General features: G+C 36.5%; 1 protein-coding gene across 2 annotated transcripts; it reads left to right on the plus strand.

Annotated features, from left to right (window-relative positions):
- Positions 1-3390: 3390 nt before the first annotated feature.
- LOC125260429 (glutathione hydrolase 7) lies at positions 3391-26173 on the plus strand. 2 transcript variants are annotated; one of them, XM_048178788.1, is made up of 16 exons: positions 3391-3545; positions 6342-6538; positions 6642-6868; positions 9768-9919; positions 10721-10835; positions 10996-11063; positions 13475-13548; positions 16174-16367; positions 16559-16646; positions 18038-18165; positions 19241-19329; positions 19481-19633; positions 21219-21336; positions 24309-24446; positions 24540-24639; positions 25072-26173. In XM_048178788.1, exons 2-16 carry the CDS (start codon positions 6349-6351, stop codon positions 25239-25241), a joined length of 2004 nt encoding a protein of 667 aa, XP_048034745.1. In that variant the 5' UTR covers positions 3391-3545; positions 6342-6348; the 3' UTR covers positions 25242-26173. The 2 variants fall into 2 exon arrangements, with proteins under 2 accessions (XP_048034745.1, XP_048034744.1); XM_048178787.1 differs by lacking the exon at positions 3391-3545 and adding an exon at positions 3628-4140.
- The last annotated feature ends 1685 nt before the right edge of the window (positions 26174-27858 follow it).

Below are 27858 nucleotides of genomic sequence, written 5' to 3' on the forward strand. Positions count from 1 at the left end.
GCATTCTTGGAAACATTTGGGATTATGTAAATACACAAGTCAACAAAATATATAACATTGTTCTAGTGTGTGTGTGTGTGTGTGTGTGTGTTTTATATATATTTTAATCCAAATCCTACTGATAATATATTGTGCTGTTAACTAGTTGCATATTTCAGATTTATTGCATGACTCAGGCAGTTGCTATCAAACATTGTTTACTTAATCAACTGAGTCAGTGTAATGGTGAAGGGATTGATCAAATAGGCTAACTGATGGAAGGTTTGCGAAGAAATTTCATGCTCCCTTGTAAAAGTATTTTTCAGTATTTTTAAAATACAAAAATACAGTAGTTTATTTTGATACATGGTATGGCTGCTGTACTTTATTTTGATACATTTAAAATTAAGGTATTTGGTATTTTATTTTAAAATACATTTTGATGTATTTTTGCCCAACCCTGTCTATATATAAATATAAAAATCATTTCAAAGAATACCACAATGCTACCATGGTACAGCTAGCTAGTATTTTGTTTGCGCTGCCTGCTACGTAAATAAGGGTTAGCTACAGTGTAAACTTACTAATTACACCAACATTGTCCATTTTTCTGTGAAACCTCAATGTGTTTGACGTGCATTTAATTAACGTACACACACACACCTATGGAGTTCCGACGAGCTCTTTAATATGAAATTGCAACATCCACTCGTCTCACTGAACGTCACATCTGCGTCTGCCGAACGTCACGTCTGCGTCTGTCGAACGTGACGTCTGCGTCTGCCGAACGTGACGTCTGCGTCTGCCGAACTGCGACTGCCGAACGTGACGTCTGCGTCTGCCACATTACAGTTCGACTGCCTGGACGTGACGTCTACGTGACGTCTGCGTTTGCTGCAAGGGTTTCCAGCACATTCCATACACTAATTTGAGCTTTATTATACCTGTTCATTCTCTATTATTGTTTACACTTATCCTCATTGGAAATAATATTTAACGTTTTCAAGTCCATTCATTTTTTTTCGCATGCAAGCCACCCATGCAGCTTTGTTACTACAAAGTGCCTACTTTCAATTTTATGATAAAATATATAGGCCTAGAATAAAAGTGTTTTTACGCTCTTTAATTTGAGACAATTCGCCAGGATGAATCAATGACGTTTTCCTCTAATATTTGCAGCAAGAAATAAACATGAATATTTGAATGCATGTTAAAAAAATCAGAACAATTTAATATGAACCACTGTCTCATGCAATTGATCAGTCAGTTTAAAAAAAATGGCACTAATGCCGCTGTGATATTTGTACTGAATGAAAACAATTTTCGCACAGCGGCCAAAAGAAAAAAATGAATAAAAAATAAATAATAAAAAAATTGTGAGGGGATATTTGAATTATTTGTTAATAAACTAGTGTTTTCTGATTGTCACAAAGATGAATTTGACAATCTTGACTCATCTCCTCAACTGGACGCCCTTTAGATAAAAATGCTTCTTTACGGATTACATAGGCTATAAGAGTTTGTTTTCGATTTTAATGATTTCGTTTTAAAGTAGTAATTTAAAGCATTTTATAGATATTTTTATCATCTATGAGGCAACTATTCGCTTAGTCTCGGTTCATTTTTGTGAAGACTTCCTTCTTAAGCCAGAGACGCAAAATGTTTTTTTTATATTTATTTATTTATTTAGCTCGGGTGTTCCTTAAAAAAAAAAAACCTTGATTTTAACAAACATGAATTTTCCCAAAATATTTCTAAATTAACTAAAGAAACGAAAAGAAATTGACCACCTTACCATTAAAAACAAAACTGAAATATTGTAGTGGCTGCACATCAGCTGTTTTTGGGAAAGAGAGAGAGAAAGACAGACTCAGCTAAAATATATTCTGATTATGGTTATGGCTAAAAATCCCAGAAAATATCGAGATATCATTTTTGTCTCTATCGCACACCTTTATATAGCCTATTTAATTAATCTTTGCTTGTTTGGTACACAATCCACTGATCATAAAGCTTAAAAAAAACTTATCTTAGGTTTTCTCAACGATATCTGGTTGTCCTGCATCTTCAATAAACAAGTTAAAGTTAGTCCATAATGCAGCTGCTAGAATTCTTGCCAGTAGTTTTTACTTCTATTCATGACTTCTTTGTTAACTTATCTGTTTTCTTTTCTTCTTGTGGCTACTGAAACTATTTATTTATTTACATACTTGTATAAGCACCCAATCATTTATTTCTGTTGTCGGAAAAAATGAATTAAACATGGGCCAACGACGCCATCTATTGGTGAGCGAGTGCCAGCGTCGTTGTTTAGCTCTATTTTCATTTCACGCATCCATTAATGATTCATTTCACGCAATGATAAGGATCGAGGACAGGACAAATAAATAAATAAACAAACAAATAAAATTGGTGAATCATTTATATAAGGTTTTACTTATTTATATATTGAAGGGGTGGGGTCTGGTTAATATTGTTATTATTATATTGTTACAATTTAAAATAATGGTTTTCTATTTTAATATACTTTATATTTATTTCTGAGATGCAAAGCTGAGTTCTCAGCATCATTACTCCAGTCTTCTTTGACGCATGATCCTTCAATGTCAACGTCGGATATTTTTACAGGATTGATTGATGAATACTGGCAGATTATTATTCAAAATATAGAAATCTTATCAATTTAACATTATTGCTGAATAAAAGTTAACATTTTCTTTTTAAAAAAGAAAGGAAAACATGATAAAATAATATTAGAATCCTAATTTATATTTTAAATGTAAAACATAAGAAGAGAGGTGCTTGAAAAACTGAACATTAGTCAGGCATAATGCATTTTTCCATGTATTTTATTATTATTTTACAGCAACAGTCTCAGATCTAGCCGCTGATTGCGATCGATGGGTTGGCCATCAAGCGTGTAGGCTACATTAAAAATGTAAAAAGATAAAAACACAATAACCCCCAAATGTAAAACATTTCAAAACGGAAAAAAGTTGCACTAAAAACTGACAAAAAAAAAAAAAAAAAAAAAAAAGTCAGACGCAGACGTCACGTTACAAGTCAGACGGAGATGTCACGTCCATTGAGAGCAGTGAATGAAGTGCAGGTAAATTGTGCATTGGCTCACACACTGCACTGAGCCGTGTGAGGACCGTGTTCTGATACGTGTTAGCGAAAAAATAAATAAATAACTTCACTGCTACACGTGAATCACGCGTGAACGTCTGACTCTACACTTCACTGCCACACGTGATTTACGTGACGTCTGCGTGACGTCTACGCCTCGTCTGCGTCTTGAAATGAATGGATTTAATAGCAAAAAATTAAGACGTCAGTGAGACGTTCAGTGAGACGAGTGCATGTTGCAAAGTCATATATTTGAGCCATTCGGAACGCCATACACACCCCCTCTCCAGAGGGCTGATGAACCTGTTCAGCAGGATAAGCGTCTCTTCGCTCCGAGGTTTGACGCATGCGCCAGTGTTTGATTCGTTTAAAGAAATGAATGCACTAATTCACCAGGACTAATATGTGAAAAAGGAACTGAACCGCACATTTCACCTGTAAGTATGATGGAAAGGCTGGATTTAAAACATTATTGCTTTTGTTTAATTGCTAATGTACGTTAGACTGGGCCGTTTTAGAAGGCATATAAGCAAAAAACAAAAAAAAAAAAAACAATCTTTGAAGAGCATCTCAAGACCGTTGTGTTTTGTTTTATTCCCTTGCTCAGTCTTGGTATTTTGAACAAAATAAAAACGCGTCAAACGTACACGCCCGCGCACCTGCGTCTTTAACATTGCAGTGATGATGTCAGCTGATCCTTCGGGTTTTCTGCTCCGTATCCGTGTGAAAACAAGGGAATGAGTAAATCAGCTGTTTACATGACACAGCTCTGATCTCCGAGTCACAGATGTAAATACAGATGGATGAAATTAGTCGCGTTGACTGGGACTGTTTAACGTTGCGCATCTCGCCGGTTTGTTTTAATGTTGTGTCTGACGAATGAAAGCCCATGCGGATGTAACTTATATCAGTCGACACTGATTATTTTGAGATCTTTTCGGAGGTCATCTGTAACTCTACAGTGATGTTGTGAAGGGGAGCTGATTCATCCAGACAGCGCCAGCTCTTCACGCGCATTTCCTGTTTTATATGGTATGATGAGGTGTTTTATTATAGCATATCGACTAATTTTCATGACAAATTGTTTTTTCTAGATATCGCCTGTAGGCAGCAGACGATTGCTGTCGATATTAGCTAAACGAACATATACCAGGCCTTTATTGCTGTCAGTAAATAAACGATATGGAGGGAGGCCTGTGATATTATGTTATACTAGAAGTGTTGAATTCTGATTTCAGATCAGTTTTGTATTACAGTTTTGTGTTATATGGTGAATTTAGTGCAGGGATCAATGTCAGAGGTCATTATAGTTATAATAAAAGGGACAGTTTACAAAATGCATTTAAAAACTTTTTTCTTTTAATAAACATCAAGATTTTTTTAATGCATTAGTGAAAATGTATATTTTAGCTCTGTAACTAGTCTTTATTTTTTAACTATTTAAATTAGCTCTTAGTTCATTTGAAATGGTCCGGTGTTGTGACATTTTTTAAAAATGTAATGTAGTCTATTTGTAAACGAGTCAATGACGTGACACAATTTTTTTTTGTGTCCATATGGTTTAATTAAATTTATAAATTAGCAGATTACTTGCATACATTCTCTTTTTTTGAGGACCAAGTCTGTTTTAATTCATTTTGAGAGAATATTTGGAGGATGATTGCAAAAATGTCAATGTGGTGTAATCGTAAAAACTTTGTACCAAATAATTCATCTTGTTTAAAAAGGGTGAAATTCTCAATAAAAAACACTTGAGAATAGTTCCAATTAGTAGGTTAGTTTATATTACATCTTTAATCAGCATCATAAAACAGGGATATTAGACTATAACCCCCCTGTTATAGTCTAATATCTAGTATAGTATAGTATAGTATAGTTATAGTCTAGTATAAAATTATAACAGAAATAACTTGTGATAACCCCAACCCTAACCAGTTACACCATTTGACATTTCAGTTTAAAATCAAATTTGACAGGCATTATCATGGACACCTATGTAAGCACATGGCCTTGGAGGGAATATTTAGAAAAGTTAATACTGATGTCACATGGTCTTCTTGCACAGTTTGAACAAAATGGCTCCTTGAAAGTTGGTTACACCACCTTGACACTTCAGGAATTTGACTTGACTCGCATGATTCCCCAAATTAATTATAATATCCAGAACAATGGTGTTCCATTTACTTTTATTTTCTGATAATTATTATTGAGAATTTCACCTTTTTTAAACAAGATGAATTATTTGGTACAAAGTTTTTACGGTTACACCACATTGACGTTTTTCGCAAACATTCCCCTAAATATTCTCTCAAATCAGACATTTTTTGACTTTGTCCTCAAAACAGAGAATGTATGCAAGTAATTTAGCAAATTTATTTCGAAATTTTAACCCTTTTAAATTTAACTAAACCATATGGACACAAAAAAGTAGCGTCATGTCATTGACCCAAATGTGGTCATAAAAATGGCATACCTGATACATGTAAAAAGAGAAGCAAAATGCTGTATAAAAAATTGTTTTAGGTGGAGAGTTGTGTGTCAGCTACCCATAATTATGTACATAAACATGCAGTCAAACTAAGGCAAATAAAAGTAGCTAATAGATCAACACGAGGCAGAAAAATCCTGTTATATCCCGGATGAAACTCTAGAGCCGGGGTGTCCAATCCTTCACCTGTGTAGATAAAGTACATTTATTTATATACAAAAAAATGTCGCTGTTTGGATTTAAATAGGCAAAGTGCTTAAGAGTCTATGATTGGATCATTATTGCTGTGATTATTGTTTCTAGCATGTTATATGTTTGGCAACAGCTCTTTTATTTCATTTAATTTCTTGAACAACCATGTCGGAAGACACATCATTGCCATATTCCACGATGACATAGCCAAGATTCATCAGGCTCAAAGAGTGAAAGAATGGTTGAGAGGGAGCATGAAGAATCATTTTCACACATGAATTGGCATCTCTGAGCCAAGACCTTAAAATTAATTGAAATCATCGTTGTTTGGGATGTGCTGGAGTAGACTTTACAGAGTGCTTGACTCTTGCATTGTTAATACAAGAGCTTGACCAAAAAATGTGTGTGTCCATTTCTGGGTTTTGGCCTACAAAAATATGTAATCCTTTGCAAACACTCTGTATGTTATAGAAAATAATTGTGCTATGAATTTCCAGCATAATGAATGCAGAACTATGCTGAATTTCATGTCCCCATGTATTGGTGATTTCAGGTAAATCATGTACACTCCGGCAGCCGATACGGGAGTGACAGTGGTTGAGAAGGATGCGGCTCTGAACAGTGCATACTCACCTGTGGACTACATGAGCATCACCAGCTTCCCAAGACTACCAGAAGATGATGTTTCAACCGACAACACCCTCAAATCACGCAAAGATGACGATAACTTCCTCAGTGAGCAGGACACAGGTAAATGCATTTGATCATAGATTTTCTGATTAGGCCCTGAGGGGTCACCCATAACTGCTCGCTCCACATCGTGCCCTGAATTCTGTCCTGTCTCTCCATGTAGAGCCTGATCTGTTTCTGAATTCAGCCCGACTGCAGCGGCTGCCCTCTTCTGCCTCTGACTTGGCCAGGCATGACATCTCTCCACTGAGAGAGACCACCAGAGACCCGCTGGCACAGGATTGCGCGTGCACACGTGATGGTCTGACCGTCATCATCACTGCCTGCCTGACCTTTGCCACCGGGGTCACCGTGGCCCTCATAATGCAGATATACTTCGGAGACCCACAGGTGCTGTGAACACACAGGAATAAAGAGAGAAATAAAAAATAAAAGCAGTTCATTACATAAAGCCTTGCTGGTTAAGCACTGGTTTTAAAAAACAGAGTTGTATGGCTATTTAATTAAATAAATTATTGTTTTAATCATTTTTATCTATATGTTGCCAGGGTTGGAAGTAACTATATGTAGTTAGGATTTGGTATGGTTGGTAGTTTTATTAGAGTGTTGATGAATGTAAGCAAGATTGGTAGTTAGTAGGGTGGGTCATTTTTGTTAGAGTGTTAATCAAAGGTAAACTGGATTTATATTTGGTTAGTTGGGTAGTTTATTTTACAGTGTTGTTAATCATCGGTAAACAGGGTTTATAGTTGGTTAGTTGGGTAGTTTATTTTAGAGTGTTAAATAAAGGTAAGCAGGGTTGGTAGTTGGTTGGGTGGGTAGTTTATTTTAGAGTGTTAATCAGGTAAACCCGGTTGATGGTTGGCTAGTTTGGAAGTTGTTTTTAGAGTGTTAATCAAAGGTAAACGGTTTATAGTTGGTTAGTTGGGTAGTTTATTTTAGAGTGTTAAATAAAGGTAAGCAGGGTTGGTAGTTGTTTGGGTGGGTAGTTTATTTTAGAGTGTTAATCAGGTAAACCCGGTTGATGGTTGGCTAGTTTGGAAGTTGTTTTTAGAGTGTTAATCAAAGGTAAACGGTTTATAGTTGGTTAGTTGGGTAGTTTATTTTAGAGTGTTAAATAAAGGTAAGCAGGGTTGGTAGTTGTTTGGGTGGGTAGTTTATTTTAGAGTGTTAATCAAAGGTAAACTGGATTTATATTTGGTTAGTTGGGTAGTTTATTTTAGAGTGTTAATTATAGGTAAGCAGGGTTGGCAGTTGTTTGGGTGGTTAGTTGATTTTAGAGTGTTAATCAGGTAAACCCGGTTGATGGTTGGCTAGTTTGGAAGTTGTTTTTAGAGTGTTAATCAAAGGTAAACGGTTTATAGTTGGTTAGTTGGGTAGTTTATTTTAGAGTGTTAAATAAAGGTAAGCAGGGTTGGTAGTTCGTTGGGTGGGTAGTTTATTTTAGAGTGTTAATCAAAGGTAAACGTTTATAGTTGGTTAGTTGGGTAGTTTATTTTAGAGTGTTAATCAAAGGTAAACGTTTATAGTTGGGTAGTTGGGTAGTTTATTTTAGAGTGTTAAAGGTAAGCAGGGTTGGTAGTTCGTTGGGTGGGTAGTTTATTTTAGAGTGTTAATCAAAGGTAAACGTTTATAGTTGGTTAGTTGGGTAGTTTATTTTAGAGTGTTTATCAAAGGTAAACAGGGTTGATGGTTGGGTGGGTAATTTTTTAGAGTGTTCATCAAAGGTAAACAGGGTTGATGGTTGGTTGGGTAGTTTTTTAGAGTGTTAATCAGGTAAATAGAGTTGATAGTTAGTTAGTTGGGTAGTTTATTTTAGAATGTTAATCTATAGCCGCATTTCCACCAAAATTACCAGAACAATTTGTCCCAAGAACTTTTTTCCCCCCAAACCTATTGCTAGCTGCATTTCCATAGCGGTCTAAAGTACCATGAAGATAGTCCGGTGACGTAGGACTGCGCACGACTTTCTAGTTCCCGCTGGATTTCGTCCTCTGCATATAAGCTTAATAAAGCCTGAACCTCATCTTCAGTCCATCGGTCGTATTTTTTAAACTCCATTGTTGATTCGAATAGCAAACAACTCTTTACTGCACACACCACAACAGACTTTAAAAAAACGATGGTTGAAATAAAATGCTGCGTGGAGTCAACCAATCAAAATGCTGCATGAACTCAACAGATCAGCATATTCAGCGCCCAAGTCCCACGCCCAAAAGTTCTGTAACTTTGAAAAAGTACTACCTAGCAGGCAGGTACTTTCAGAGGGGGAATTTTTTACCCAGAACTTCATTTAGACCCTGGTTGAGTACCACCCCAAAGTTCTTAGTTCCTGGGTTAAGTTCCTCCGGTGGAAACGCGGCTAAAGGTAAACAGGGTTTATAGTTGGTTAGTTGGGTAGTTTATTTTAGAGTGTTAATCAAAGGTAAGCAGGGTTGGTAGTTCGTTGGGTGGGTAGTTGTTTCAGAGTGTTAATCAAAGGTAAACGGGGTTGATGGTTAGTTGGGTAGTTTATTTTAGAGTGCTAATCAAAGGTAAGCAGGGTTGGTAGTTCATTGGGTGGGTAGTTGTTTCAGAGTGTTAATCAAAGGTAAACGGGGTTGATGGTTGGTTAGTTGGTTAGTTTATTTTAGAGTGTTAATCAATGGTAAACAGTTGGTGGTTGGGTGGTTAGTTGTTTTTAAGAGTGTTAATCAACGGTAAGCAGGGTTGGTAGTTCGCTGGGGAGGTAGTTTATTTTAGAGTGTTAAGCAAAGGTAAGCAGGGATGGTAGTTGGGTGGGTAGATGTTTTAGAGTGTTTATCAAAGGTAAAAATGGTTGATAGTGGGTAGTTTTATTTTAGAGTGTTAAAGGTAAACGGGGTTGGTAGATTTTTTTTAGTGTTAATCAAAGGTAAACAGTGTTGATAATTGGTAGGGTGTGTAGTTTTTTTTTATGCTGGGTTGGTCGTTTTTTTTTTTTTTTTTAGAGTGTTAACCAAAGGTAATGCAGTAGTTGGGTGTGGTTGGTATTTATTTGTTTGTTTATTTGTTTGTTTTCTTCTAGCTTTTCTATGGTCCTGAGATGCAAATTAGCATATGTTATATTTTCTATGTACAATGCATATGTACCACATTTTTGGGTGCCTTTCTGGTTTTAGTGAATGATGCCTCAAATTGATTTGCTCATTGAGAAAGGTGTGCTATTACTGTTCTGTCCAACGAAATGTATAGTTTTTTGACTGGTGTAGGATAAATTCCAAATTCTATTCCAATAGAACTTTTACTTATTTTTTACTTCTTTTCTCAGGTGTATAATCAAGCTGCAGTAGTGACAGATGTGGCCCACTGCACGTCTCTTGGCTTTGACGTACTGGGCAAACAAGGGTCCAGTGTTGATGCTGCCATAGCCGCTTCCCTCTGCCTGGGCATCATCCATCCCCACACCTCAGGCATCGGCGGGTACGAGCACTAGTTCTGTCTTTAACAACTTTAAAGGGATGGTTCATCCAAAAATGATAATTGGTAAACAGAATCTAAAACATGCTTGTGTGGTTGAGCTGCCATTGACCATATTTGATGAGCTCTATGAAAGTGCGTTGATCAATGTGAATAAAAGTGTAAATTAAATCTGTTTATCATATGAACCGATCATGCCTCTTCCAAAATCTTGGATTAAACTGCTCCATTCATATGGATTACTTTTACAATGTCTTTATGAAAGCATGTTTAAGTGTAAAAGTTTGATGTAATGGACGGTCAATGGATCATTTGTGTGTGAGTAAATGATGACAGAATTACCATTTTTGAGTGAACTAACCATTTAAAGATTACAAGCTAGAGAAAAGTAGAAACAGGGTTCCCACTAACATGGAAAAAACAACATATCATGGGATTTCAAAATTGCAAAATATAATTTATTTATTTTTGCTCTGCTGTAAAATATTTTATATATCTCTATGTGAGTGTTTGTCTAAAGTAAAACTTGCTCAGAAATCAATGTGAAATTGTGTACTATGTCTCCTTAAGTATAACTGTGTAAATATTATTTCAAAAGTCTAACCAGAAATCTTTGTTAAAGGATTTTTTTTTTAAATCCTTATGCGTTAAATCACAAATAACTGGAAAGGTCATGGAAATTCAATGGTCAAAAATTCCAGGAAGTCTAAAGAAGGTTTTATAAGAAGGCATGTGTGCAGGGATAGAGAAATTGATTTTGTGGGTGAGTCATCAAAAACAGTAAATGACTTGCTTTCTTCTCAGTGGTGGCGTGATGCTCGTCCATGACATGCGAAACAATGAGAGCCGGATCATTGACTTCCGTGAGACGGCACCCTCTGGTATTCACGAGGACATGATGTTAAATCTTAATCAAAGGGTAAAGCTTTATTTTGATCTGCTTTCATTTTGGCTTAATGTGCGTCATATGATGATGTTAAAAATCCGAAGCAAATTAATAAGTCCACGTGTTTTCATAAACACAGTATCTGCACTGTGCTCGTTCTACAGTCACTGATGTGTCTCTTTCCCTCTGTTAGTCAGGTCTGTCAGTGGCTGTTCCAGGCATGCTCAGCGGACTACATCAAGCTCATCAGCTGTATGGAAGGTACAGTTGTGTACTCTCACACAGCATGTAGAGTTTTGACTATTGGCATAAAGTTTGGTCTGCAGTTCAGCTTATTTTGACTAGGAACCGCCCACTTAGGCAGAAAGAGGCTTGCACATGTAAAGCAACCAATCACAGGTTACTTTCTCACAAACAATGTGTCCTAACCAGGTGAATCGTATCCAGATTCCAGTGAGAGATACTTTTTCTGTCTGCACTGATCAAACTTACAGCCAATCAGGAACACTGAGTGAGCTGAGGAACATAAAATAGATGCATGAAACACATTTCTCCAGGTGGCTTCTTTTTAAAGTGCCCATATTATGCTCGTTTACAAGTTAATGATTTTATTCTTTGGGGTCTCCTAGAATACATTTACATGATTTAAGTTTTAGAGTTCAAAAAACAACATATTTTTCTAATACTGTACGTTTCTGCAGCACCTTTTTTCACCTTCTGCCTGAAATGTTCTGTCTTAGTTCCTGTCTCTTTAAAGCCCATCCTTTCAATTTACGTTTCAGTGAATGACACGCACAGACCAAAAAACATATGAAAATATGTCAGTAAAACGCATTTCACATGTACACACAGAACAAGCATGAGAGCCTTTTTTTGTGCTGAGCACCGTAATGAGTTTAATAACACTTGCAGCGTGAATCACCGTTCATATCTAGACTGGAGCAAGCATGTTTCAAGTTTTTATGGACATATTTAATCTACTCTAATGCTCCAAATGTCAACCAGCGCCATATATGCACACATATTCAATCACGTCTTCTTAAAATGAAATATATGTGCAGTGGTACGTCTGATCATGAACACGATAACACGATGGATTACTTAAGTAAACAAAACTTTGAAAAAAAAATACAGCAAAGTGCCCCAACTCTAATTTTTTCAAATTTTGTTGTAGGTCTGTGTTTTATTAATCTTGTGTAGGCAGAGCTTCAGACTGATGGCAGAGTAAAGTAACTTGCATTGGCCAAGAACCGCCGAGAGGCCGTGTAACTGACATGTAAAGCAACCAATCGCAGTTCGTTTTGTTCTGCATCATGTTTAGGGGCGTGAAAATGTTAAGTGCATCTAATAAATGATTTATTCAAGAATGCTGTGCAATTTTACTGCAACAATGGTGCTGCAAACTTCACATACTTTTTTTTAAAACCCTGTGTTTAGTTGATCATGGTAAGCGCTCATTGTCGCAGTTGTAAACGCGACGACTTTCTCTTCCATGAGGGGGTTTGGCATCACAACGGCTTTGTTTCCTGGTGGTTTATTGATAATGTACCACAAGTCTCCCTTCCAACCCCCAAGGTGGGTCTTGTTTAGGTGGGTCCTGGAATGGGAAGGTTTGGGAACCCTGGCTTAGAGCGTGTATTGGAATTGTAACATTTGGAATTTTACCATAATGGGTTTTCAGCTTCCGAGGCTTTATGAGCAACTGTAAACCGTATAATATCAGTGCTGTTGGTCTTGGAAGTCCACGCAATGCCCTTGCAGTGAAAAAACAAAACAAAAAAACAGCATCATCTCAAGAGAGAAGAATCACTTACCCAACTGTTTTTTGAGGACAGTCCAAAGCAGCCAGTAGGCGGGCATTATACGAATGTGTTGCATGTAACTACGTCACAGAAATAATAGAAGAACTGCAAACAGGGCGTTTCAGGCAGGTGTTTTCTGTTCAAAATCTGGTCATCCAGTGTTTAGGAATCCACATGATCGAAAATGTCACGTGAGGGTGAAAGATTTCAATGCGCATATTTAGCAACAGTTTCAAGTTGGTCACGCAGATTCGCCATGTTTACCATCAGAAAGCTGCTTTGTTTGAAAGTGACTTCTGTGTGAGCTGTGCTTCATACATTGCTATACTATTGACAGTAGACAATGGACCTTTTTTTTGCCTGTGAAAACGGCATGTTTTAAAGTATCAGTCTTAAAGAAAAACTATGAGCTTGCTAACTTGTAAAACTAGTCTAGGCATTTTATCCACCTGGGGCTGGTTGCATAAACCACTAAGACTAGTCTTACAAGTTAGTCATCAAATTGTTTTGTTCATAACTTTTTTTAAGTCAGTTACATAATGTAGATTGTCCTAATTTGATACTAAATAGTAAGATTGGCTGCCCCTTGACTAACTGCTAGTGGGTCGTACTAGATCTTAAGACACTGTCTTAACATAATGGCTATGTTTATGCAACTGGCAGGAAATGTGACTTCTACTTGTGGTTTTGTGATATTGAGGTTAATTTTTAAGTCCTATATTGTGCACCCACTTGAAGTTGTGCACAAACAAATAGTAGACTTCTTAGTGAGTAATATAAAAGTTATTTTTCATATTTTTATCAATTCTCAATTTAAATGATGGCTAATGGAAAACAGCTTCACATTGTAGCATGTTCCCTCTCCTCTAGAATGTCATGGAAGGATGTCATCACTATGGCTGCAGATGTGGCAAGGAATGGATTCAACATTACGCATGAGCTGGGTGAGCACACAACACACGTGACACAGTAGGGCTGTTGTCATAGTACCAAAAGTTTCAGTAGTCTGTGGCCATACCAGTAAGATTTTGCAGTTCTCTGTACTTATTTCGGTACCAGAGCGAAAACTGTTGAATTATGTACTTTAAATATGTTTGTCCTGTTTTTTCTTGTCCGTTTGTTTTAACTGTTTCAAATTCCTTTGCGCATTTAAGTCCGCCTGTAGTTGTTCATTTTAATCACCAAAATTACATACTATTTAAACGTTTTTCCTATGAAAATAATTTCTTTATGCCTTTAAATAGCTTGAATGTAATGCTACACCCTTGCTTCATTTAGTATACACGGCTATGAATATGCAAATTAGCACCACCTCCACTCTCTCACACCAGCTCAGAAATCCACTCGGTCAACTTTACTGTAGTAAACACTGCACAGTGGCAAGTGGAAATACTGGTTTAATTCAGCCATATATGTTTGAACCAGAAACTGATTCAGAAGAAGTGGAAGAGTGAATTATACAGGCTCATCTCAGTAGAACTATCAGAATGGCAATGCTTTTTATGAATCGCTCTCTACAACATCGGACACATAATATGATGAGCATTTTTCTTGGGTACATTATCAAACAGCTAATAATGTATTGCTAATGTTACACAAACCATGCTCCAGTTCGCAGTCTCAGAGTCAGACAGCTGCCTTCTAACAATCAGTATCCTTACAAATGCTTTGAACAACTTCTACATCTGTGGAGAAAGGCATATAGTTCATCATAACATCATAATATACACTACATTGCCAGAAGTTTTGGGACGCCTGCCTTTACATGCACATGAACTTGAATGACATCCCATTCTTGATCCGTAGGGTTTAATATGGAGTTGGCCCACCCTTTGCAGCTATTATAGCTTCAACTCTTCTGGGAAGGCTTTCCACAATGTTTAGGAGTGTGTTTATGGGAATTTTTGACCGTTCTTCTTGAAGCACATTTGTGAGGTCAGGCAGTGATGTTGGTGAGAAGGCCTGGCTCACAGTCTCCGCTCTAATTCATCCCAAAGGTGTTCTGTCGGGTTGAGGTCAGGCCAGTCAAGTTCCTCTACACCAAACTCGCTCATCCATGTCTTTATGGACCTTGCTTTGTGCACTGGTGCACAGTCATGTTAGAACAGGAAGGGGCCATTCCCAAACATCCTTTGTTCCCACAAAGTTGGGAGCATGAAATTGTCCAAAATGTCTTGGTATGCTGAAGCATTAAGAGTTCCTTTCACTGGAACTAAGGGGCCAAGCCCAACCCCTGAAAAACAACCCCACACCATAATCCCCCTCCACCAAACTATACACTTGGCACAATGCAGTCAGGCAAGTACCGTTGTCCTTGCAGCCGCCAAACCCAGACTCGCCCATCAGATTGCCAGACAGAGAAGTGTGATTGGTCACTCCAGAGAACACGTCTCCACTGCTCTAGAGTCCAGTGGCGGCGTGCTTTACACCACTGCATCCGATGTTTTGCATTGCACTTGGTGATGTAAGGCTTGGATGGAGCTGCTCGGCCATGGAAACCCATTCCATGAAGCTCTCTACACACTGTTCTTGAGCTAATCTGAAGGCCACACAAAGTTTGGAGGTCTGTAGCTATTGACTCTGCAGAAAGTTGGCGACTTCTGCGCACTGTGAGCCTCAGTATGCACTGACCCTGCTCTGTGATTTTACATGGCCTACCACTTCATGGCTGAGTTGCTGTTGTTCCCAATTGCTTCCATTTTGCTTTGATACCACTAACAGTTGACAGTGGAATATTTAGTAGTGAGGAAATTTCACGAATAAACTTATTACACAGGTGGCAACCTATCACATTATCACGCTTGAATTCACTGAGCTCCTGAGAGCGACCCATTCTTTCACAAATGTTTGTAGAAGCAGCATAGTAATGATATGCTAAAGAACGCCCACACGTTGACATGATTGGTTACAACATGTTTGTGATGGTAGGAAATGGGGGGCAATTTCAGACCGCGATTTTGGGACTGTCTTTGGTTTACTGCAGTTGTAAGGAGAAAATACTCAGCAATGGTGTTGACTGATGAATTTGCACATGGTTTGTGTTAAAACATATTAAAAAAACTACATGTAAACAACATTAAAAACTTGATTTTCACCACGGGGGGTCTTTAAATACAGTTTGCAATACAGTGCGGACTATTCTGACTGACTGACTAGCACCTCTGATTGACCATTGCCTTCACGCACTCAACAGATATGATTGTGGTTAGACACATTGCTCAATGCTTGTACAAACAAGCTGTAAATAGAAACCTTTGATGCTCGGAGAGCACTCGCACAAACATGAACGAGAGCGTTTGAAAGCAGCGGTTATCAGTGAATACCGTATATACCCGTACCACCGGTACTGCAGACAATGCTGGTACTGTCAACTCAAAAATTTTTGTTTGGTAGCGACTGGTACCAGTAGTACCAGTACATTTGACAACCCTAGTATGCAGGCTTGGTGATGACAGCCGAAAATAAATTCCTTTTCAGAGTAATCTGTAGTAAGAAAAGTAAATGTGTGAATTTTTGTTTTTATGTTGACTTTAAAGCAGTTTGGTGTAAGTCCCTTCATCTTTCCACAGCTGATGCGTTGTCTAAAGTGAAGGAGCAAAATGTTTCGGATGCATTCAGAAATCTGTTCCTGCCTAAAGGTCAGGCTCCACTCGCAGGATTTTTCAATAAACGGCTGGATTTAGCTGCCATTTTGGACAGGATCGCAGCCAATGGAATCTCAGAGTTCTACAATGGGAATCTGACTCAGGAAATGACATCAGTGGTATGTCTCAAGTGTTACTTTAGTATTATTTATATGCTATTATAATATTTATTAATATTTTTCATTTTTAATTTAAATGCTTTCAAACACTGCCATTTTAACCATTTTGCAGATAATTTCATTGTGCTACCAATAACTAATAGCACAGAACATATTATAATAGTTACATTATTATGTGTTTTTGTGACCAGGTTCAAGCTAAAGGAGGTGTGCTGACAGAGGATGATTTCAAAAACTACTCCACTATCATAGAGAAGCCACTGCAAACTCTTTACCAGGGTAAATACCCATTTCATGTCAAGTTTATACCAAGCAGCTGTAAAAGACCCTATAGATCTTTAAAATTTTGTCTGTTGCAGTTTATTACTTGATTAATTGCAGTAGTTTAGGTCTCTGTTGACCTTCATAGATGTGAAGCAGAAACTCCAAACTGTAGAGCAATAAAAACTTCTGCTTTAGCCTGTATCAATTTCTTTAGTGCACAATTGTTATTGCTATTTCACTTCTCAGAACTGGATGGACAAGAATTGCAGGTGGAGGTTCAGCAGTATTTTGTAAAGTACGCAATAGTCATTCTTAGGTAAAGATAACGGTATGGAAATTGACTGAATTAAAAGTTAAAGTAGTCCATTTAAAGAAAATACTAAAAAATATTATAGTAACTGATATTACATGTACTTAAGTACCAAAAGTACAAAGGTATGCATAAATAATGGGCCGGCTCATTAAAGCATAAAGTATGTAGTTCCATTTCTGACTCCTGATTGGATGATCTGTATTTGAAGCCGTTGTAAAACGCACACCTGTAACCACACATTATATGTTAATGTGCCAAGTTCCTGTCTTGTTTGGCGACCCTGAACAAAGTACAGTTGACTAATGAAATTTTATATATTTCTTACGAGCGCCATTTTTTCTGTTGTACTCACTATAATGATTTCTCCTGGCTTATATAACTGCACACTCAATTAAAAAATTAATTTTACCAAGGGTGCGGCAACTAGACTTTGTTCAAGGTACAATTTCCTCAAAAAATCCACCACAGCACAATCAAGAATCCCATATACAGACCAAAGATATTCACCCAATATTACTTTTGGGGTAAGATAAATAATCTTATTTCAAACCAAAAAACAAGATTATTTTGTTTACCCCATTGGCAGATTATTTTGCTTGTTTTAAGTAAAAACTCACTTAATTTTGACTTATTTTTCTGAAAACAAGACAATAGTTTTTACTTGTCTAGAAAATGCTTCTTGATTTAAGAATTTTTTCATATTTTGGACTTGAAACATTTTTTGCAGTGTCAACTATAGACATTCCCATATCTACATACACACACTTTACATTTGCATGTTTAGCTTCAATTTTAATTACATACATAACCAATTTGCTCACCTTACTTATAAAAACAACTCCAAATTCATGTTCAAACCACATGGCACAAAAATGTTTAATCTTCTCGCATTAAAAAGTTGATGAGTTGATTATTGCCTTATGAAAACACCATTAGTTATATTTAGACTAGACTACAGACTGCTTGTCTTTTCTTCAAGTCATTGATGGCTCATTTCTCCAGTGAGATCAACACCCGTCTCGACAGTCTTAAGTGCTTCAGCAGTATTTTAATTGAAAGGTTCACAGTGCTTTGCCTTACATTCCTCTGTCAGGCCACCAGGTGTTTGTTCCTCCTCCACCCCATGCGGGAGCCGCCCTCCTCTCCGCTCTCAACATCCTGGAGGGATTTAACATCACAAGCCAGGTGTCCAGGAGCCAAATTTACCACTGGATAGCTGAGGTACTACAGCGCTTTAACTCACTTCACATTACATGTGATTTATTGCTTATAATAATCAGATTATTGTCTGCTTGCTCTTTCCATTATGTGTTTTGCGCTGACTAAAGAGTTTCCTCTTCTATTAGATGCAGGCTTTTATGATATGCTTTACTCTGTGTTAACATCTTTTTTTATACCCAGGTTAAGTGAATTTGAGTTTTTGCCTAGTTGAGCTGGTTGTGATTGACACTGTGAGGTGGAAAACAAAATTTGAGCTGATTTACAAATAGTATGTGTGTGTATATATGTATATATGTATGTAGTATTTTTAGGGGATTTTACGGTACTAAATTATAGTAATGCAGTAGTTATAATCACTTTTTGAGCATGAACCTAAAAAAAAAGGAAATTTCTAACTTAAACTTCATAAATCTGGAATGTTTTGGACTTAAATTTGGTCTCTTTTTAAAGATGACACTTGGCAGATTATTGCTGAAGTGAAAAAGTGATAAAATTTTACATTTAATGTTATGAAAAATGAACAAAAATACCATTTTCAATTTTACATTATGAAATATATATTTTCCAAAACATGTTTTACTCTAAAACTGTGATAAAATCAAAGCCATAAATCTAAACAAGCTGTGTTCCAAATTTGAGGTTGATATCTCAAAAAATTAGCTTTCAGTAAGATTTTGTTTGTGCGCAGTACCAAATGTTTCCACTAGATGAAATTCATCTTCCGTTCATTTCCAATGCACTCATTTTTGACTGCGAACAATACAAGTGTGACTATTTTTTTCAGGACCATTTAACCTTTTCAAATCATGATTTTTTTTGTTTGTTTGTTTTTTTTGCTCACAAAGCAAGTGCCAAAACCTGAAATAAAAAAACTAAACATAAAATTTTGGGGGTTTTTCAAAATTGACCAAACAGCATCAGGGCTAATATTGTATTTTATTTCAGTTGATGTTAAAATTGTTTCAGGTCATTCCCTTTTTTAATGGTTTTAGTAATAACCCTGGTGCACAGCAGCGCTCAGGCTCATGTAATATTGTTTAAATATTCCTGTGTGTTTCATTTGCTCAACATGTAGTCACTGAAGATTGCATTGTCTCAAGCCAGTGGACTGGGAGACTCCATGTTTGATTCCTCTGTTTCTGAGTTGGTGGCAGAGATGCTAAGGTGAATATTGAGCCAAAATTGTTCAAACAATAATTACACTCAAAAAATGTTTTCTAATTGTGTGCGTTTCGAGGCAGTGATCAGTTTATTCATAGTAATTTTCTTTTTTTTGTTTCAATGACATTGGCTTAACATTCACTGTCTTTGACAGTAAAACCCGGGCCGCTGTTCTCCGCCAAATGATCAGCGATTCGCTTGCGTCACCCGCCGAACATTACGTCCCATCATACGAGGTGCAGGAGGGTGCTGTTGCCAGCCAGCTCATGATCATGGGCACTGATGACTTGATAGTGTCTGTTATGAGGTGGGTTACATTACAAGGCTGTAAGAGAGTGTTTTTATATACAGTCAAACCAAAATTTATTCAGACACCTTGAACATTTCATTCATTATTACAGTTTATTCATTATAGTTTAAAAAAATGGTATTTAAAGGTGCCCAAGAATGCTTTTTCACAAGATGTAATATAAGTCTAAGGTGTCTCCTGAATGTGTCTGTGAAGTTTCAGCTCAAAATACCCCATAGATTTTTTTTTAATTAATTTTTTTAACTGCCTATTTTGGGGCATCATTAACAATGCACTGATTTACACTCGGCGCCGCCCCCTTAAATCGCGTGCTCCCTGCCACACGAGCTGTCGACTATATTACAGCGCATTTACAAAGTTCACACAGCTAATATAACCCTCAAATGGATCTTTACAAGATGTTCGTCATGCATGCTGTATGCATGCTTCGAATTATGTGAGTAAAGTATTTATTTGGATGTTAAAGTTTTATTCTGAGTGAATTTGAGGCTGTCCTCCGTGGCTAACGGCTAATGCTACACTGTTGGAGAGATTTATAAAGAATGAAGTTGTGTTTATGAATTATACAGACTGCAAGTGTTTAAAAAATGAAAATAGCAACGGCTCTTGTCTCCGTGAATACAGTAAGAAACGATGGTAACTTTAACCTCTTTTAACAGTACATTAGCAACATGCTAACGAAACATTTAGAAAGACAATTTATCTATCATGGATTATGTCAGTTATTATTGCTCCATCTGCCATTTTTCGCTGTTGTTCTTGCTTACCTAGTCTGATGATTCGGCTGTGTGCAGCTCCAGACGTTAACTGGCTGCCCTTGTGTAATCCCTTTCATAATGTTGGGAACATGGGCTGGCATTATGCAAATATTGGGGCGTACACCCCGACTGTTACGTAACAGTCGGTGTTATGTTGAGATTCGCCTGTTCTTCGGAGGTCGTTTAAACAAATGAGATTTATATAAGAAGGAGGAAACAATGGGGTTTGAGACTCACTGTATGTCATTTCCATGTACTGAACTCTTGTTATTTAACAATGCCAAGGTAAATTCAATTTTTGAATCTAGGGCACCTTTAATAAAATATGACAAGATCTCAGAGTTAAACTGTGTCAGAAAAATGAATCTTAATTATGTCAGATAACACTTAAGCAAAACATGGTCAGGTCAAAGTGTCTGAATCATTGTTGGTTCCAAATTTTTTATCAGTTTTACTGGTAGTCCACAGTATGAAGAATTGTTGGGTATAATATGTCACAGTTTACTTTATTTTGCTATCCTCACTTGCATAAATGAACTACAGTGTCCTGCACCCACTAGTAAAAATATATATAAAATATCTGAAAAATGTTTGGTTTGACTGTATGTAATGCCCTATAGTGTGCAGTCCTGCTCCTGTTGGGCCAGCTGAGTCTATCTCCAATCCTAAGTAAACATAGTGACATAGGATCACTAGAAACTTACAGGCAAGTGTGTTGAAGCTGGAAAATAGCCCTCCAGAAGCAGGATTGGACACCCCTGACTTATGCTAAACAAATTGTTGAATTACATTCATGAATAATTTAATTTACACTTTGTTCCTAGCTCGCTAAACCGGCCGTTTGGAAGTCGTATTGTGACTCCCTCTGGGATTCTCCTTAACAGTCAAATTCTGGACTTCTCTTGGCCCAATAAATCCCATGGCTCAGCAGCATTCAATCAGGTACGCTAGGATGCCTACGCATGGCAAAAACGGGCACACGCTTTACCAAACCTTGTCATTTCGCTTTTGAATGATTTTTATTTTCTGCATTTTTTTTTTGTAATTAAAATGTCATCCTGTTTTGCCATTTGGTTTAAAAGGTGCTGTAACTTCTATAATAAACTGACAACCTTAAAAACCTTTTCCATAATCGGAGGTAAATATATAAGATTTCTAATGTTTTTAAAATAAGTCTCTTCTGCTCACCAAGGCTGCATTTATTTGATTAAAAATAGAAGAAAAAACATTAATATTGTGAATATTATTACAATTTTAAATAACTGTTTTCTATGTGAATGTTGTAAAATGTAATTTATTCCTGTGATCAAAGCTGAATTTTCAGCATCATTACTTCAGTCTTCAGGGTCACATGATCCTTCAGAAATCATTCTTATTTGCTGATTTGATGCTCAAGAAAAATGTATTATTATTATTATTATCAATGATGAAAACAGTTGTGTACAATTTTTTTGTCAGGATTCTTTAATGAATAGAAAGTTCGTAAGGACAGCATTTATTTGAAATAGAATCTTTTGTAATAATCTTTTGTTTGTCTTTTTTTGTCACTGTTGATCAATTTAATGCATCCTTGCTGAATAAAAGTATTAATTTCTTTAATTAAAAAAAAAAAAAATCTTACTGACCCCAAACATTTGAACGGTAGTGTATGTTACAAAAGCTTTCTATTTATAACTTTCTATTCATCAAAAAATCCTGACAAAATCGTACGCAACTGTTTTCAACATTGATAATAATAATAAATGTTTCTTAAGCATCAAATCATCATATCAGAATGATTTCTAAAGGATCATGTGACATTGAAGACTGGAGTAATGATGCTGAAAATTCAGCTTTGCATCACAGGAATAAATTATATTTTATATTTATATTATATATTATATTTAAAATATATTCAAATAGAAAACATTTATTTTAAACTGTAATTGTCACGGTCAGCAGAAGACTGAAGACTAGATATAAAAACGTAAGGGGGTTTTATTAATCAGAGAGGGTAGGTACAACAGTGTGTATAACACACACAACAACCAACAGTGAACTGAGAAGAAAACGGAACTTAAGTACTGATTCAAACTAGATAATTAAACAAACACAGATGAACTCTACAAACTCATAATGACAGTGACCATAGCAACTAGGAAGTGGAATACAAACAAAAGAAAACAGAAACTGAGGAAATACAAACTAAAAAGTCCAAGAACTGAGCTAAACTGAACATAATGGTGACAGTTATTACTGTATTTTTTTATTTTTTATTTTAATATAATAAGTGCAGCCTTGGTGAGCACAAGAGACTTCTTTTTAAAAACATTACAAAATCTAACAGATCCCAAACTTTTGAATGGCAGTGTAAATGAAGGTGCCACAGTGTCATACACACAAATACATACTTTCTCATAAGGGTAGAGTAAGGGAACGTTGTTAATCGATTAACAGGTTTTTACCATAGTATTTTTAGTCTTCTACTGTTAAAGGGTTGAAAATGAAAAATATGTCATTAATGACTCACCCTCATGTCGTTCCAAACCCGTAAGACCTCCGTTCATCTTCGGAACACAGTTTAAGATATTTTAGATTTAGTCCGAGAGCTTTCTGTCCCTCCATTGAAAATGTATGTACGGTATACTGTCCATGTCCAGAAAGGTAATAAAAACATCATCAAAGTAGTCCATGTGACATCAGTGGGTTAGTTAGAAGTTTTTGAAGCATCGAAAATACATTTTGGTCAAAAAATAACAAAAACTACGACTTTATTCAGCATTGTCTTCTCTTCTGGAATCCTTTCCATTGAATCCTTTCATCTGTCGGCGTTGGTAATGCACTTTTACGTCGCCGTGGTTGTTTTTGGCGATTAGGACATCCGCGACATGCACACTTGCACACCATTTTAAAAAATATAGCAATACCAAAATACAAACAATGTAGAATAGCTTGAATACAGCGTGCGTCTCCCTCAGACTGTAAACGAAGCTTGGGCGTACCAGATAACACGTCAGCAGCGTCACTGTGGAGTCGTGAACCACACTCCGGAGCAGAAGGGGGCGGTAATGCACCAATAAGCTGGATGCCAACCGCCATAAAACAGGAAAGAAGAAGAAGAAGAAGCGGAGTCGTGAATGCGGATTGACAACAGACCCGGAAGAGAATACAATGCTGAATAAAGTCGTAGTTTTTATTATTTTTGGACCAAAACGTATTTTCGATGCTTCAAAATGTCGTGGATGTCCTAATCGCCAAAAACAACCACGGCGACGTAAAAGTGCATTACCAACACCGACAGATGAAAGGATTCAGTGGAATCAATTTAATGGAATCAATTCAATGGAAGGGATTCCAGAAGAGAAGACAATGCTGAATAAAGTCGTAGTTTTTATTATTTTTGGACCAAAATGTATTTTCGATGCTTCAAAATGTCGCGGATGTCCTAATTGCCAAAAACAATCACGGTGACGTAAAAGTGCATTACCAACGCCGACAGATGAAAGGATTCAATGGAAGCAATTCAGTGGAATCAAATCAATGGAAGGGATTCCAGAAGAGAAGACAATGCTGAATAAAGTCATAGTTTTTGTTATTTTTGGACCAAAATGTATTTTCGATGCTTCAAAAACTTCTAACTGACCCTCTGATGTCACATGGACTACTTTGATGATGTTTTTATTACCTTTCTGGACATGGACAGTATACCGTACACACATTTTCAATGGAGAGACAGAAAGCTCTCAGACTAAATCTAAAATATCTTAAACTGTGTTCTGAAGATGAACGGAGGCCTTAGGGGTTTGGAACTTAATGAGGGTGAGTCATTAATGACATAATTTTCATTTTTGGGTGAACTAACCCTTTAAGATTGCAATAATTTTTTCAGTAAGTGATGTCTGTCAGGATTGTAACATGCTGCATGTTATCATCAGCGTAACAGCGTCGAGCCGGGCAAGAGGCCGGCCTCTTTCCTGACGCCCGTGGCCGTGAGACCATCCTTAGGGCTGTGCGGCACCTACATCGCTCTGGGCTCCTCTAACGGCGACCGCGCCCTGAGTGGCATCGCTCAGGTCAGTCCTCATTGCTGTGTAGAAGTACTCTAGCACATTTCTTTAAAGTACTGACCTCAGTGACTAACCGCTTATTCTGGTGTGTTTTTGCAGGTTTTGATTAATGTTTTGTCATCACGCAAAAACATGAGTGACAGTGTGTCGTACGGGAGACTCCATCCTCTCATCCAGAACAACACCCTCCTGCTGGACTGTAAGTTAAAAAACTATTATATTACTACCATTCAATAGTTTGGGGTCTGTAAATTTTTTGAATGTAAAAACAGTAATACTGTGAAATATTATTACAATTTAAAGTAACTGTTTTCTATTGTAATATATTTTAAAATGTAATTTATTCCTGTGCTAAGTATACATTTACATATTTATGTGCTAAATAAAAATACCCTGCAATTGTACTTTTGGTATACTTAAAGTCTGCTAAATTGGAACAGCTAATTTTGTACTTAATCCACTTTAATTGTGCGGAAGTAGTGCTGAGGTCCAACTAAAGATATACTTTATATGTCAATGGATTTGAAGTATACTTAGTATGAAATAAATGTATTTTAAATAGATTTTGGCATAGTTTTTTTTTTTTTTTTTTAAACTAGGGTCCACATTAATTCTTCTTTTATCTGTCCAGCTAATTTTCTGGAGGCAGATGTGATGTCTCTGATACAGAAGGGCCATGATGTGCAGAAGGTGGACATCATCTCGCTGGTGGAAGGAACCCGCAGGACCAACGACCTGATCATCGGCGTGAAGGACCCGCGCAGCACCGACGCCTCTGCGATGTCCATGTCCATGCCCTAGATTCACACACATTCACACGCTCTGGAGTTTGTAGATGGTCGCAGTCATACTGTTTGTGCACTAAATGGGCTGGTTATGAGGTTGTAAAGTCCTAAGGACAGAGTAAAGCGAGTAAACACTCCTCTTAAGGAAAATAGATGGAAATGAGCCACAAACACAGAGAAAAACAGCTTGCATGCGCACATGATAATGACAGCTTGTGAAAGGCAGTAAGACTGCAGTGTTTTTCATTATTTACCTAAAGATTTCAAGAACTACACTTCATGACACTGGTATGTTATCACGCAAGACAGGATTGTGATATAGTTTGAGCATGTAAACTGCTCTGACACATACAGTACCTGTCAAAACATTTGGACATGACTACTCATTATTTACTGAGGCATGAGAATTATGCATTGATGAGAAAATAGAGCTGCACGATTCTAGCAAAATTGACATAATTTTTTTAAACAGATGATTCTAAATAGACAACTAAAATAACGTCATTTACTAGAGATTCTGACAAAATGTTAATTTAGCTGTAGTCTATTTAAAAATATTTAATTAATTTGAATACTTCTTTTAATCGGTTGAATGAATGATTCATTAGGTGCTTTCAATTTGAAGTGGCGCTGCATGGATCGATCAGTGTATGACATCAAAGTATCCCGAGAGCCATTAGAGAGTAGATGGCTTGGTACGGTATGCTTTCGAATCGCTCTCGCGGTACTTTGATAATATACACCGATCAATCTGCGCTGCGCAGCGCCGCTTCAAGTCAAACACACCTAATGGCTCGCTCAAAAAGACTTAACTTGTTTCATTATTGAATGAATCAGTGTTTTTGAAGAATCTCTTGAATGAATGATTCAATGACTCACTCATAAATACTTCACTTGTTTCATTACTGAATGAATCAGCATTTCTGAAGAATTTCTTGAATGAATGATTCAATGACTCACTCATAAATACTTCACTTGTTTCATTACTGGACGAATCGGCTTTTTGAACAAATCTCTTGAATGAATGATTCAATGACTCACTCATAAATACTTCACTTGCTTCATTACTGGATGAATTGGCTTTTTGAGCAAATCTCTTGAATGAATGATTCAATGACTCACTCATAAATACTTCACTTGTTTCATTACTGAATGAATCAGCATTTTTGAAGAATCTCTTGAATGAATGATTCAATGACTCACTCATAAATACTTCACTTGTTTCATTACTGGACGAATCGGCTTTTTGAACAAATCTCTTGAATGAATGATTCAATGACTCACTCATAAATACTTCACTTGTTTCATTACTGGACGAATTGGCTTTTTGAACAAATCTCTTGAATGAATGATTCAATGACTCACTCATAAATACTTCACTTGTTTCATTACTGAATGAATCAGCATTTTTGAAGAATCTCTTGAATGAATGATTCAATGACTCACTCATAAATACTTCACTTGTTTCATTACTGGACGAATCGCCTTTTTGAACAAATCTCTTGAATGAATGATTCAATGACTCACTCATAAATAATTCACTTGTTTCATTACTGGACGAATCGGCTTTTTGAACAAATCTCTTGAAAATGATTCAATGAATCACTCATAAATACTTCACTTGCTTCATTACTGGATGAATTGGCTTTTTGAGCAAATCTCTTGAATGAATGATTCAATGACTCACTCATAAATACTTCACTTGTTTCATTACTGAATGAATCAGCATTTTTGAAGAATCTCTTGAATGAATGATTCAATGACTCACTCATAAATACTTCACTTGTTTCATTACTGGACGAATCGGCTTTTTGAACAAATCTCTTGAATGAATGACTCAATGACTCACTCATAAATACTTCACTTGTTTCATTACTGGACGAATTGGCTTTTTGAACAAATCTCTTGAATGAATGATTCAATGACTCACTCATAAATACTTCACTTGTTTCATTACTGAATGAATCAGCATTTTTGAAGAATCTCTTGAATGAATGATTCAATGACTCACTCATAAATACTTCACTTGTTTCATTACTGAATGAATCAGTGTTTTTGAAGAATCTCTTGAATGAATGATTCAATGACTCACTCATAAATACATCACTTGTTTAATTACTGGATGAATCGGCTTTTTGAACAAATCTCTTGAATGAATGATTCAATGACTCACTCATAAATACATCACTTGTTTAATTACTGGATGAATCTGCTTTTTGAACAAATCTCTTGAATGAATGATTCAATGACTCACTCATAAATACTTCACTTGATTCATTACTGAATGAATCAGCATTTTTGAAGAATCTCTTGAATGAAGGGTTCAATGACAAATACATTTAAAAAGTCTCTTGTCGCCACCTACTGGTGTAAAGATGTAACTGATACAATATTTATTTGAAGCGTCAAGTTAATTTCAAAAGATGATTTGCTCAATTTTGATCGCTACCGTAGACATCAGTGTTTATATCAGAACTATAAACTTTAATCCCAGTACATTTGTGATAATTTGAATTATTGTAACAGAAATAATGATAGGGTGTGGTTAGAAAGACAGTTTGTGAAGCTGTTTCAGACCTTAACATGACAACTGCTCTCTATGGATCAGCAGAAGCACTAATGCAGATTTGAAA

Source organism: Megalobrama amblycephala, linkage group LG24 (assembly GCF_018812025.1).
Source record: "Megalobrama amblycephala isolate DHTTF-2021 linkage group LG24, ASM1881202v1, whole genome shotgun sequence".
Taxonomy (NCBI): Eukaryota; Metazoa; Chordata; class Actinopteri; order Cypriniformes; family Xenocyprididae; genus Megalobrama; species Megalobrama amblycephala.

Excerpts from the sequence above, each read along its gene's own strand:
- LOC125260429 (XM_048178788.1), top strand. The coding sequence starts at position 6,349 with ATGTACACTCCGGCAGCCGATACGGGAGTGACAGTGGTTGAGAAGGAT. Across the intron at positions 10,836-10,995 it reads TGTTAAATCTTAATCAAAGG|TCAGGTCTGTCAGTGGCTGT; the intron begins GTAAAGCTTTAT and ends TCCCTCTGTTAG. Across the intron at positions 11,064-13,474 it reads GCTCATCAGCTGTATGGAAG|AATGTCATGGAAGGATGTCA; the intron begins GTACAGTTGTGT and ends CCTCTCCTCTAG.